Raw genomic sequence first — 13,185 nt, 5'->3', positions numbered from 1 at the left:
GAACATGCTACAAAAAGTCACAAAAAGGGGCAGAACAGGGCAGGGGCTGGGGGAGGCGGAAAGGGGTGTTTGCAGTCTTTTTCAGTGGTGTTTCAAATATTCACAATTTCAGTTTTCACCTATGTCACAAGTCAACGGTGATTGCTCCTCCCTGCTTGTTTCCTTCACATCTGTGGAGGGTGTTCCACAGGGCGGGCGCCACTACCGAGAAGGCCCTCTGCCTGGTTCCCTGTAGCTTTGCTTCTCACAATGAGGAAACTGCCAGAAGGCCCTCAGCACTGGATCTCAGTGTCCGGGCTGAACAATGGGGGTGGAGACGTTCTCAGGTATACTGGGCCGAGGCAGTTTAGGGCTTTAAAGGTCAGCACCAACACTTTGAATTGTGCCCGGAAACGTACTGGGAGCCAATGCAGATCTCTCAGGACCAGTGTTATGTGGTCCCGGCGGCCGCCCCCAGTCACCAGTCTAGATGCCGCCTTCAAAGGTAGCCCCACGTAGAGCGCATTGCAGTAGTCCAAGTAGTCCAATTAAATTAATTTGGCTTGATTTGTAATAATCGGGAATAATAATAATACTAACAACAACAATTTATTATTTATACCCCGCCCATCTGGCTGGGCTTCCCCAGCCACTCTGGGCGGCTTCCAACAAAATATTAAAATACAGTAATAAAAAATCATTTGGATCAAATATTCATGATTTCACTGGAACGTGAGCCCTGCATCAGTTGGGAGTTGCCTGTAGTTTCAGCAGGACAAAAGCTGGGTATAATATCACTGCCAAGGCTAATTTTACTCTCAGTGTTTGAACAAGGGGAAACAAAGGAACAGGTGAGAAAGGATGAATGTGAACCAGTGGCATTACTCATACTTGCGCTTTCGGCCAAAAAAACGAGGATTGTTTAAAAGCTGGTCCCTAAAGCACAAGTGCTATTTTCAGGCATCTGATTTTTTTTTTCAAGACAGAATAAGTCAGAAGGGTGGGGCAGCTCCATACGGATATGTCTTGTATTGACATCGCACTCCCACGCTAGCAATCAAGCCTACTCATGAAATCTGCTTTTCCGTGGGAGTCAAAACGGTTATTCTTTAGGGGAAATTACCTCGGACGGGAGTGCCATCAAAAGGAAGAAGAGAGAGAGGCTAAAAATAAATCAATCTGAAACACAATCCGTCACAATGTATAATTGCACAATTATATAAGATACTATCAAAGAAGTCGGTGCAGATTACAGCCTACACATGTGATATGTTTTATATTAAACTCGCGGGGTGCTTGGGAATCTGTAGAAACCGAAAAATATTGCCATTTTTAGATGGGTAGAGTAAGTGGTGAGTTTGGACCCTTCGCACCAAAAATGGGGCAAAGTCTTGCCAAAGTCATGTTTCCGTCCGCCATCTTGCTAATCCAAACGCGAATGAAGACTGCCTCCCTCACCTCAGGAACGTTTGCGTTGAGATTGGGGACAATACCTTGAGAGGTGGCTGAACCCATTGGGAACAGAAGGACGGCCACACCACTTTCCAAAATCTATAGTGGATTGCTCAAATGAGGCACCTTCTCGTTCCCTCCCTAGCTATGTATCCGCAGGCATTTCGTCTTCAAGAAAGGCTAGATATTCCTCTTGCCGTTAGCTGCATTAGGGTGAAAATACCAACCAAATGGTGTGAGTTCCTATGAAACTGGTGCCATTTATATGTTCTGTGTGACTGAGTGGGTGCCAGGCATGAGTAGGTTCAGCAGATAATAATAATAATAATAATAATAATAATAATAATAATAATAATTTATTTCTATCCCGCCCTCCCCAGCCAAAGCCGGGCTCAGAGCGGTTAACAACAGTAAAATAATACAGTGGTACCTCGGGTTAAGTACTTAATTTTGTTCCGGAGGTCTGTTCTTAACCTGAAACTGTTCTTAACCTGAAACACCACTTTAGCTAATGGGACCTCCTGCTGCTGCTGCGCCGCCGTAGCCTGATTTCTGTTCTTATCCTGAAGCAAAGTTCTTAACCTGAAGCACTATTTCCGGGTTAGCAGAGTGTGTAACCTGAAGCGTATGTAACCCGAGGTACCACTGTACAGCATTCTAAAATCGATTCATTATAAAATCAGTTTAAATAAGAAATAGTAGTAGTAGTAGTAGTAGTAGTAACAATAACAATATACTGGCATTTATGTATTTATGTGTTTATTTATATTCCACCCATCTTGACTGGGTTGCCCCAGCCACTCTGGGAGGCTTCCAACAAATTAAAACATCTTACATTAAAAACTTCCCTACACAGCTTTGTGGAGAGCTGGAAGAGGAAAGGGATTTCCCCCCCCCACACACACACACCTTTTGCCCCACTTCTGAAAATTCCCTATACAGTTCAGGTCCTTATTAAAAAAAACCAAAACCCTAAGAAACTGCAGAAATTGTATTCAGTTGATAACAAATATTTAGAAATACGTAACGAGTTAGAAGGCACCACGCGGGATCGAATGCTGCTTCCTGCAGGAACTCAGTCGCAATAGGAAGAGACTTTGCCACAAGATTTCCCAATGACTCATTTGTGAATTGCTTGCGCTGGGAATTTCCTCTGACAGAGTTGAAACATGGTACTTCAGGGCAAGTGAGATGGTATAAAAGCAGCAGGTTCTGCAGAGCTCAGACACAAGCCTTCTGAAGCACTCCAAGTACCCTGCCTTTCAGGACAGCAGCCAAGAGAGAAATTCCTTGCCTCAACATGAACTCCAAGGTTGTTGTTGCAGTTCTGGCTCTTTTCGTCCTCTCCAGCTCTCTGACGGAAGGTAAGCAAGACATTCCCGCTGAACTTTATTTAAAGAGTCCCAGGGGGCTGCGCTTACGACCGTAGCCGCAGATACCACAATCCTACAGGGAGAAAGAATAGCTGATAATGCAGAAACAGTTCCTCAAGCTTGTTTAGAAGAATGTGAGCCAATGAGATTAAATAGGATGTTACGCAAAGTGATTATATGTAAAACCCATAAAAATTATTATTAAAAAATAAATAAATAGAAGAATGCTTAAGATAAACAGAGCTACAAATCCGCAGAAATGTTTGCCATCCTTGTTTTACGACGCTCCACTTGGTTCCCTCTGGGCATATCTTCACTTCTCTAGTATAGCTTATTAAATAAATTCAGGGAGGGTAGGCAATTATTAGGTTTTTAGGTATCTATTGCCTTCTCCCAAATTGAAATGCTTTTTATTGATGATGTCTAAGTTGGTGCATCAATTAAAATGAAACCTGTGGAAACCTGCAGTTGTCAGCAACGGTCCGCTGTTTAGGGTAGCTGCTAACCCTAATGTTGAGATTCCTGCATTGCAGGGGGTGGGATAGAGGACCTTTGGATGTCCCTACGATTCTACGACTCTATGACTCTAGCTCATAAAAATACAAGGAGGCACTACCAGCTCAATGGCATCGAAGAGGCCTATAGAAAAGCAACTTTTTAAGTTGTGCTTTGGGGGCGGGGGTACAGATGTTCAGTGTAAAGATGTTTTGTAAAGAGAGTTGTCCCATTTAACCGGTTTCTATCCTGCTCTTTCGTAGGTGTCTCACTGGCCCGGATCGGGAGCGAGCTGCGCTGCCAATGCATAAGCACCCATTCCACATTCATCCCGACCAGACACATTCAAGATGTCAAACTGACCCAAAGCGGACCCCACTGCAAGAATGTTGAAATCATGTAAGTCTGCTTTTGGAATTTGAGTCTCTCTCGTGCTAGATTTAGAGCCCCATCTACCAAGACGGGACGCGGGTGGCACTGTGGGTTGAACCACAGAGCCTAGGGCTTGCCGATCAGAAGGTCGGCGGTTCGAATCCCCGCGATGGGGTGAGCTCCCGTTGCTTGGTCCCTGCTCCTGCCAGCCTAGCAGTTCGAAAGCATGTCCAAGTGCAAGTAGATAAATAGGTACCACTCCGGTGGGAAGGTAAACGGCATTTCCGTGCGCTGCTCTGGTTCACCAGAAGCGGCTTAGTCATGCTGGCCACATGACCCGGAAGCTGTACGCCGGCTCCCTCGGCCAAGAAAGCGAGATGAGCGCCGCAACCCCAGAGTCGGCCACAACAGGACCTTATGGTCAGGGGTGCCTTTACCTTTACCTACCAAGACGTTCTGCAGCGAAAAGGCCCGTTGCACAACTCCCGTGTGTTGAAAACTCCCGGCTGGGTCATTTCCCAGTAGATTGTGCTTGTGGATGAGTGTCTTCCCCAGTTGTGGAAAAGAAATAGCAAAGATATCATGAACTGTTCCACTGAAACTGTAAGTGGACATTCTTTAAAAAGTTGATTACTAGGGGATTTGACATGCCCCCCACCCCCCATTTAAGACATTTAGCCAAGTAGTTAGGTTCTTGTCAATGTTCTTGCATCATGAATGTATCGAAGGGTGTTATATAAATCTAAACAAACAGACAAATAAACGGATAAATCACACTCTGCAACGAAGATGCCTGACTTTCCTGTTTCCCTTTGCTTGCAGTGCTACTCTTAAGGACGGGAAAGAAGTATGCTTGGAGCCCACAGCTAGATGGGTCAAAGTGATCATCAAAGCCATCCTTGACAAGTAAGTTGTCATTCTCTTCTGGTTTTAAGAACACTGCAGTGCTATGCACATATATATTTGGGAGTAAGCTCCATTGGACACAGTGAGACTCTGGCTCAAACATGCCTAAAACTGTGCTGCAAAGCTTATTTTCATTTAAAAAAAAAAAAATTATTAAAGGTTTTCTCAATACAACAAAAAAAGCAAACAAAATAACATATAGTTTTTTCAATATCCACATTTTCTTCACTTCTTTGGACTTCCTCACATCTCTCGTTCCTGCGTTCTAAGTTTTTCGAACTTTACCCAGCAATTTATCACCTTGTTTCAATTCTTATATTATAATTTCCAATATTGTGTCCCTAATTTTAGATAGTTTTACCCAAACCTTAAAAGCTTAATTTTAGCATAATATTTATCCAAAATTTGTCTTTTCTTATATTTTCATTTATCTTCATACTCCTTTTAAATATCTTAATGGTGCCATATTATTGCAAAGCTTATTTTCAATTAGGTTTGTACAAGAAATCTCCAGGCGCCATTGTCCCCTGTGGGCCTGATTTGTCCCTTCTTCTTCAAGATATACCCCAAATTCTTCACCTGCCCCTCTTTGCAGGCTGCATCCACAACCAGACAAATGTTCATAAACCTTGTGATCATAACTATAATGTGCTAACGGCTGGCAAAAGAAAACGAGATACACAAAGGAGATCTTTCATTGCCTTAGCCCTGGACCAAGCTTGTGGTCCACCAGATGTCACACTCCCAGTCCTATAAGCCCCAGCAAGGACAGGCAGTGATGATGGGAGTTGTAGTTCGACAATATCTGCAGGGCCACCAATTCCCCATCCCTGCCACAGACCATGGCTAAGTCCCTGAAATATTAGGGTCATCTAATCCAACCCCCTGCAGAGGATGATTTTCGTTGGTGCAATCTTTGCAAGAACCAGGCTTAACTGGGCATATCTGAACAGAGACTCAGGGCGCACTTCCACTTTCCCCATGCCTAGAAACATGGGTCAGAGCCGTTTTCTACTTGTCCTGAGCTCTCTAGGCCTGAATCTGAACATTTTTGTCTCTGCTTTCCTCCAGAAAACCCCCTCTTTGGTGCTAAAACAGAACAAACAGCAATCCGTGGAACACTCAATTGCTTTTTGTTCCAATTTCACACTAAAGATCAGGTTTCCCCAGGGGAAAGCAGGAAGGCAAATAGAGGTTTGAAACCCTATCAGACGTTAGCAAACATGACTCCATGCCTCAGCTTTGCCCATTAACTGAACCAGACCTTTAATGATACTGAACATCTGTTTTTTGCTTTTAAAAAATAGCTCATTTCAGTTTTCCCGGGCCATTCCGTTGACTTGTTTCTAACCTCTCCTCGCTTTTCCTTTATTCCAGGGCTCAAGCCAATGCAGAATCCCAGCTATAAGGAAAAAACTTTCAGAATCTCTACTGTTTTGCTTCCTGAAAGAAGCTGAGCCATTTCTACCATTTCTACCAAGCCTACTTTATATAAGAGCCTTTTATAAATGGGGATATTTTGGTCTTATTTATGTATTTATTTTACAACTTTGCTGATAGAAAACCCTTTGTAAGGATGTATTTAAAATAAGTGTGAAAGGAAGGCCTTGTGCAGGAAGCAGGAAGATGAGGTGGTTAAGTCAAGGTGATTTGGAAAGTGGAATGTATTGCTAAGTGCAGTAGCAATAGTGGTGAAACTGTGTGTACACCAATGTAGGAATGAAAATCAGAGGGAAAACATATGTGCAGAGGGAAAACATATGTGCAGAAGGAAAACTTCCCTTTACACCAAGCCATTATTATAGTACAAATTGGCAAATCCTGGTCCCTTGGGGCACAGGCAAAGTTAACACAGCTGCATCAAGAGAGCCAGCTACCTACTGTTGATCACTTTAGTAGTTACAGCACCAGGAGACACGGGTTCAAATCCCCACTCAGCCATGAAACTCAACCTATGGCCTTGGGCTGGTCCGTATCTGTCAGCCAAATCTACCTCATGAGGTTGAGGGGGAAAGAGCCGTGTGTGATGCTACAAGCACCAGAGAAAGGATGGGATGAAATGTTATTTAGTTAATATCTGTCATATCTGAAGTGCCTTTCAGATATTTTGGTTTTTTTTCCAGTTTCTAATCTATTTATTCACATGGTCATATCTGAAGTAATTATTTGTTGTCCTTGAAATTTTCTGTGTCTTATTTTAATTATTATTATTAGAAAATAGTCATATTTAAGTGGGGGAGATCTTATTTATTCAAATGGTTTGTCAAAGCACAGCCTGAAGTTTTCCTCATGAGAATTCCTCACGCAGAGATGCCATTCTGAAGCCTCGCGTTTGCACATGAGATGTCTTTATTTATGTATTTATTGACCGAGAAATGTTGAGCACTGTCAAAGCATGTTTGCCTGTGTGCAACGGAATAAATTATTTTCATGTTGAAATACGGAGTTCCTTTGTCTTGTCGCTGCAGTAAGTGGCTGTTTGGCTTCATCTTTGCTTCCTTAGAGAGATTTCACACGTAAGCAGGACAGAAAGCATTGTTACTGGGGGTGTGGGGAAGATAACAGGATCAGCCCCACCCATGAGGCAGACTGAGGGAGTCCCCTCAGCCAGTGGCAGAATTCAAAGGGTGCCTCCATGGGTGATCCTTGCTGTTGGATTAACAGCTGCAGTGAGATTTGGCTCCCGACAAGATCTCATGAGAGCCCTGCAAAATCTCACGAGAGTCCCGCAAGATTGTTCAAAAGCCTCTGGAGGCCTCTTGCAGCCTTCCAGAGACCCTGCAAAGTGAGGTTTCTTTCTTTTTTAAAAAAAAATAATATATTTTTTATTAACAAACCAATCAAATCAGATCACATTAATACCAAATTACAGAGCCAAATTTTAAATTTTTGTTGGGGGTACCCATATTTCAAGTTCCAAAAGGGATCCAATCATCTTGTTGCTGCTGCTTTAATGTCCACAAATCCGACCAAATGATGTACACAATTCTATCCAATCCTTTCTTGTTGTTTTCCACATCTCTTCTTGTTATTTTCATATATTGCGAAGTGAGGTTTCAGCAGGGGCAGCAAGCGGGGGTCAGGGGGCGGCACATGGACAAACCAACACCTTCCCATTGCAGTCAGCGAAATGGGCCATCTCTGCCAGATAAACAAGTCTGTGAGGAAGAGGTTGGGGCTTCGGTATGTCTTGCACAAAAATCAGGCAGGACAAGTTGCTGGGGTGTCCAGCAGAGGACACTGCCCAGGGGAGCCAAAGGTCAGGTTAGGAAAAGGACCCCTGGATAGTAAAGTCCAGTCAAAGGCGACTATAGGGTGCGGCGCTCATTTCGCTTTTCAGACCAAGGGAGCCAGCGTTTGCGTGGACAGACGGAGTCCCCAGATCCCGCGCGGTCCCCCCGTCATGTGGAATAACGACTCAAGACAACGTGCTATGGGATTAAATTGGCCACAACTTTATTAAATTTCAAATGTGGGTAGACCTTGGCTCAGGCATTGGGCGTTCTCCCTCCCCAGTCCCCAGCCGGGGACCTGGGGAGCATCAGGGTTATCCAGTGTGTGTGGGGTGGATGGGCCGGCTCTGGAGAACATATGTTCAAGCAGAGATAGCCGCCCCCGTAACGCCGCCGCCGCAGGGGAGAGCAATGACAACCTTTCGGCGTACGGTCAAAGCCTCCCTTCAGAAAACCCCTTTAACGGGGAACCCTGGTATCGCTGCCGCAAAGAGGAAGATGGACAAAAGGATTCTGCCCAAGGCCTGGTACCGCCAAACTTGTGACGTTTTGCTACGGGAAAGGCGAAACCTGCCAATGCAGGGAAATTCCTTTCCGGCCCTTTAACAGCGACCTTAATGTAGCAGCGCCCGCATACCTGTAAAGAAAAGTTAACCTGCAAAACCTGTGAGGAAAATTAACCTGCAAAATAAGACATTAACTGAGGGTGCGTAGGGTGGGAGAAGCTCTGGAGCCAAGTGAGAATTCCCAGGTAAGATCCTCCCTCTATTGTGTGGGCAGGTAATCCCTCCCCTACCTGGCCTGGTCTCCTTGGCAACGCTTCCCCCAGGTGGGATTGGACAACTGACTGAGGTAGGCGGAGACCTCCAAGTATCCCACCTGAGGGAAGGCAAAGCCAAGCCTATGCTGTTGGAGCCGCTCCAAACCTAGGTGCTGCATGCGTCCATGCAAAGGGCGCCCCCCGTTTTAAGCGGGGCGCGGTCATTGTCCACAAACAGCTCTCCGGGTCTGCTGTAGGAATTCTAAGGTCTCAAATATAGAACGAATGTTGATAATTGCAACAAGGAAAACACACATGCACAAGTATATAAACCACATGTCTAAAATGGTGCAGGAGAGCAATCGAAAAGCCATCTTGGCTCTCCTAAAGCAGGGATCAGCAAACTTTTTCAGCCCGGGGCCAGTCCACTATCCCTCAGACCTTGGGGGGGGGGGACGACAGACTATATTTTGAAGGGAAAAAATGAATGAATTCCTATGCCCCACAAATAACGCGGAGATGCATTTTAAATAAAAGCACACATTCTACTCATGTAAAAACACCAGGCAGGCCCCACAAATAATCCAGAGATGCATTTTAAATAAAAGAACGCATTCTACTCATGTCTGCGGGCCGGATTGAGAAGGCGATTGGGCTGAATCCAGCCCCCAGGCCTTAGTTTGCCTACCCATGTCCTAAAGATTCTCAATATTTCCTCTGCCTCCTTAACCCCCTTGCCTGATATCAATCAGGGGAAATTTCTGAAGAGCTTCCTCTCCTATATCTATGAGCCTCCTTGGTATTAATTGTCATTGTTTGCCCAGATGCTCGGCATTGAGGGATCCTGATTGTCTTATCAAATGTGAATGTTTTGTGTAAACTGTCTCTGGAACTATGCAAAACTTGCTAAATCCTCAAGAATATCACCACTTGGCCTGCCTGAGCCACAGTAACCCCACCTGAAGTGTGATGTAATTTCTGACTTTTTGTAGAATGGATGTCCTTCTTCTCCATGCCAAAATGCAAACCCTGAAAAAGAGGTTTCTTCTGGCTTCTAGGTCTCTCTTGCCTCCTTGCTAGGAGGGGAGGGAACTCTGTTGCAACAGAAAAATAAAGATCTGCCTTGCTTTCACTTCATCCTGCCCTCCATCCATTCATCTCTGACTGATCGCGGACTTAGGGGAATCAGTCCCTTGGGGAGTTCAGGAGCAAAAGCCAACCACCCCCTATTTTCTCTATATCACGGGTCATGTGGCCAGCATGACTAAACTGCTTCTGGCGCAATGGGACACTGTGACGGAAGCCAGAGCGCACAGAAACGCCGTTAACCTTCCCGCCGCAGTGGTACCTATTTATCTACTTGCACTGGCGTGCTTTCAAACTGCTAGGTTGGCAGAAGCTGGGACAAGGCAACGGGAGCACACTCCGTCGTTGGGATTCGAACCGCCAACCTTCTGATCAGCAAACCCAAAGAGGCTCAGTGGTTTAGACCACAGCGCCACCAGCTCTCCTTCTCCACAAACAGAGTGGTGTTTGAGCACGTTCCTGGTTTGCAAGTCTTGCCTGGGGGCATCTCATGTTAAAGAGTGCTGTGCAAAAGCAACAGTATATTGTTGGGTAAGATTCTTGTGATTCTTAAAGGGGACAGTTGCCCATTCCTGGGGGGTAACAGAACGCAGCTTGTTTTGGGGTACAGGGGCAGGAAAACCTCACTTTCTTATTGAGGCACCTCACGTTTGGCTCTGTTTTTGAGCTCCCCTGAGAATAAGGGGAAAGGAAACAACTGTAACCTCATAGAGCAAACATGCTTTTTTGAAAAACGAAACAAAAAACCCAGAAGTGCTCGACTCTGCCACTTTTATCTTGAAGGAAAAGGAGTTGATTGGCAGTTGCTGCTGGTGGAGTGAAGAGAGACATCCGGATAGGAAACAGTAAGTACTACATCTCCCTTACCCTGCCCTGAGACTGAGGCTAAAAAAAGCAGTGGTAGTGGTGGTGCTAAACACACACACACATGCATAAACACTCTTTCTCTTTCTCTTTTTCTTTCTCTTTTTCTTTCTCTTTTTCTTTCTCTTTCTCTTTCTTTTTCTCTTTCTCTCCCAGGACATTTCCAGATAATCCCTTGAACATTCATCCCAATTTGTTTCTAGGGAGATTAGACGACGTTGGCAATGGCATGAGCATTCATTCTGTTTGAGGGGAGGTTAGATGATGCTGCATCAGACCACTGTAAGCAGATGAAAACATTAAAGGTAAAGGTAAAGGGACCCCTGACCATTAGGTCCAGTCGTGACCGACTCTGGGGTTGCGGTGCTCATCTCGCTTTATTGGCCAAGGGAGCTGGTGTACAGCTTCCAGGTCATGTGGCCAGCATGACTAAGCCACTTCTGGCGAACCAGAGCAGCGCACGGAAACGCCTTTTACCTTCCCGCCCGAGTGGTACCTATTTATCTACTTGCACTGGCATGCTTTCGAACTGCTAGGTTGGCAGGAGCAGGGACCGACCAACGGGAGCTCACCCCGTTGCGGGGATCCGAACCGCCAACCTTCGGATCGGCAAGTCCTAGGCTCTGTGGTTTAACCCACAGCACCACCCGCATCCCGACGAAAACATTAGCAGGGTTTTAATCTCACTTGTAATGTAACAAATACCATGGACAATACGTATAGATACAAAACACAGACTATGAAATTATATGCAGTTGGAAATGTTGACAATAGGACCCATGGTGAGGATGGGGGTGGGGGAAGCCTCGAGATTCAGAGAAATTTGTATTTTATGGATATGTATTTGGTACTGTGGGACGCAATTTCTATTACACATTGTTATCCATCTTATTTAGTATTTCAGTATTTAAAACGGAACTTGTTTATTCTAAGAGGAGTTCTGATTTTTCGATATGGTTTTGCAAGTATCCTTTAAACACCTTCCAATCCCTGCCTATCTTCTCTTTTGAGATCCTTCCAATTTCTCCCATTGTTTTGGATATATTGTAGTACTCCAATAATTTCGCAAGCCACTCTATTTTTGTCGTTATAATACCACGTTCCCAATTTTTCTCAATCAATAGCCTTGTGGCTGCTACCCCATCGTCGCCTTTGACTGGACTTAACCGTCCAAGGGTCCTTTATCTTTTTTACCTGCTCTTTTCTAGCCTCTGCTAAAGGATGGGAGAACGAGGGAGAGGCTACTGTTTACGGCTTGATCGCTCTTCCTTCCAGTTAACAGCGGCAGTAAAAAGCATGCTGAACACCATAGTGTACTTTCAGTCGATGAACTTGTTAAGGCCCTTGGTTCAGCACTTGCAAAAGAAACTACTTATCTTCTCTGTTCTTTTCTGGCACAGTGCACAAATTTATTCCCAGCATTTGCAAGAGGCACCTTAAAAAAACTCAGGCACCTTAAAAAAAAAAAGGATTAGAGAAGCTAGAGGATTGTGCCCTCTGTTTGGAGGCGGGGGTTGTTGTTTTGTTTGCACCCAGCAAAGATGATTCGTTTCCCTTTGCCAAGGGATTTATTTACAGCACTGCTCTTTGGTCCCGCCGCCTTGGGCCTCAGATAATTGAGCAGATAAAAATCTGGCCCTTGGACCAAAAAAAGGTTGCCAACCGCGGAGTAAGTAGACCACACCAGTTGGTAAAAGGTAAAGGTAAAGGGACCCCTGACCATTAGGTCCAGTCGTGGCTGACTCTGGGGTTGCGGCGCTCATCTCCCTTTATTGGCCGAGGGAGCCGGCGTACAGCTTCCGGGTCATGTGGCCAGCATGACTAAGCCGCTTCTGGCGAACCAGAGCAGCACACTGAAACGCCGTTTACCTTCCCGCTGGAGTGGTACATATTTATCGACTTGCATTTTGACGTGCTTTTGAATTGCTAGGTTGGCAGGAGCAGGGACCGAGCAACGGGAGCTCACCCTGTCGCGGGGATTCAAACCGCTGACTTTCTGATCGGCAAGTCCTAGGCTCTGTGGTTCAACCCACAGCGCCACCCGCATCCCACACCAGTCGGAGACCCATCTTATTTTTATGGTTGTTGTAGTTTTGTTGGCATCTATCTGCCTTGAGATACAATGGAGTATGCCTTCGGAGGTGACACCAAACCACTGAGTTAGCAGCACTGAAGTGACTGCCCTGGGGTGCAAGCCTGGGCAGTGCGTATGGAGGTCCTGGGCTTCCCAGACAACAAGACCACCATCTTGGCCTCGCTGATGTGATCCAAAGGAAAGCAGAGCAATATGTTTGGCACCAGCTTGGCTGCAGGAGTTGCTGGAAGGACGCAAGGCGCCATTGAATCTTTGAACTGTGTGCTTACTGACCAGGATGTTCCTGTGACATTGGCATAACAGTGCAATAGCGGTGGATTCATACAGTACCTTCCTCATATTATTCTGCTCTATTAGTTGTTCTGTGTTGCCTTCCAAATATTATTAAAAGGTACAGGGACCCCTGACCATTAGGTCCAGTCGTGACCGACTCTGGGGTTGCGGCGCTCATCTCGCTTTATTGGCCGAGGGAGCCGGCGTACAGCTTCCGGGTCATGTGGCCAGCAGGACTAAGCCGCTTCTGGCAAACCAGAGCAGCGCACGGAAACACCATTTACCTTACCTATTTAT

At 45.5% G+C, this 13,185-nt stretch overlaps 1 protein-coding gene across 1 annotated transcript; it reads left to right on the top strand.

Annotated features, from left to right (window-relative positions):
- The first annotated feature begins 2,565 nt into the window (after positions 1-2,565).
- Positions 2,566-7,016, top strand: LOC310830691 (interleukin-8-like). The gene is made up of 5 exons (XM_083710519.1): positions 2,566-2,795; positions 3,563-3,698; positions 4,494-4,577; positions 5,955-6,290; positions 6,371-7,016. The coding sequence occupies exons 1-4, from the start codon at positions 2,732-2,734 to the stop codon at positions 5,983-5,985; spliced, it is 315 nt and encodes a 104-aa protein (XP_083566645.1). The 5' UTR covers positions 2,566-2,731; the 3' UTR covers positions 5,986-6,290; positions 6,371-7,016.
- Positions 7,017-13,185: the final 6,169 nt, after the last annotated feature.

Source organism: Podarcis gaigeae (assembly GCF_964106915.1).
Source record: "Podarcis gaigeae genome assembly, chromosome: 13".
Taxonomy (NCBI): domain Eukaryota; kingdom Metazoa; phylum Chordata; class Lepidosauria; order Squamata; family Lacertidae; genus Podarcis; species Podarcis gaigeae.
This window is presented reverse-complemented; position numbering and strand designations above follow the sequence as displayed.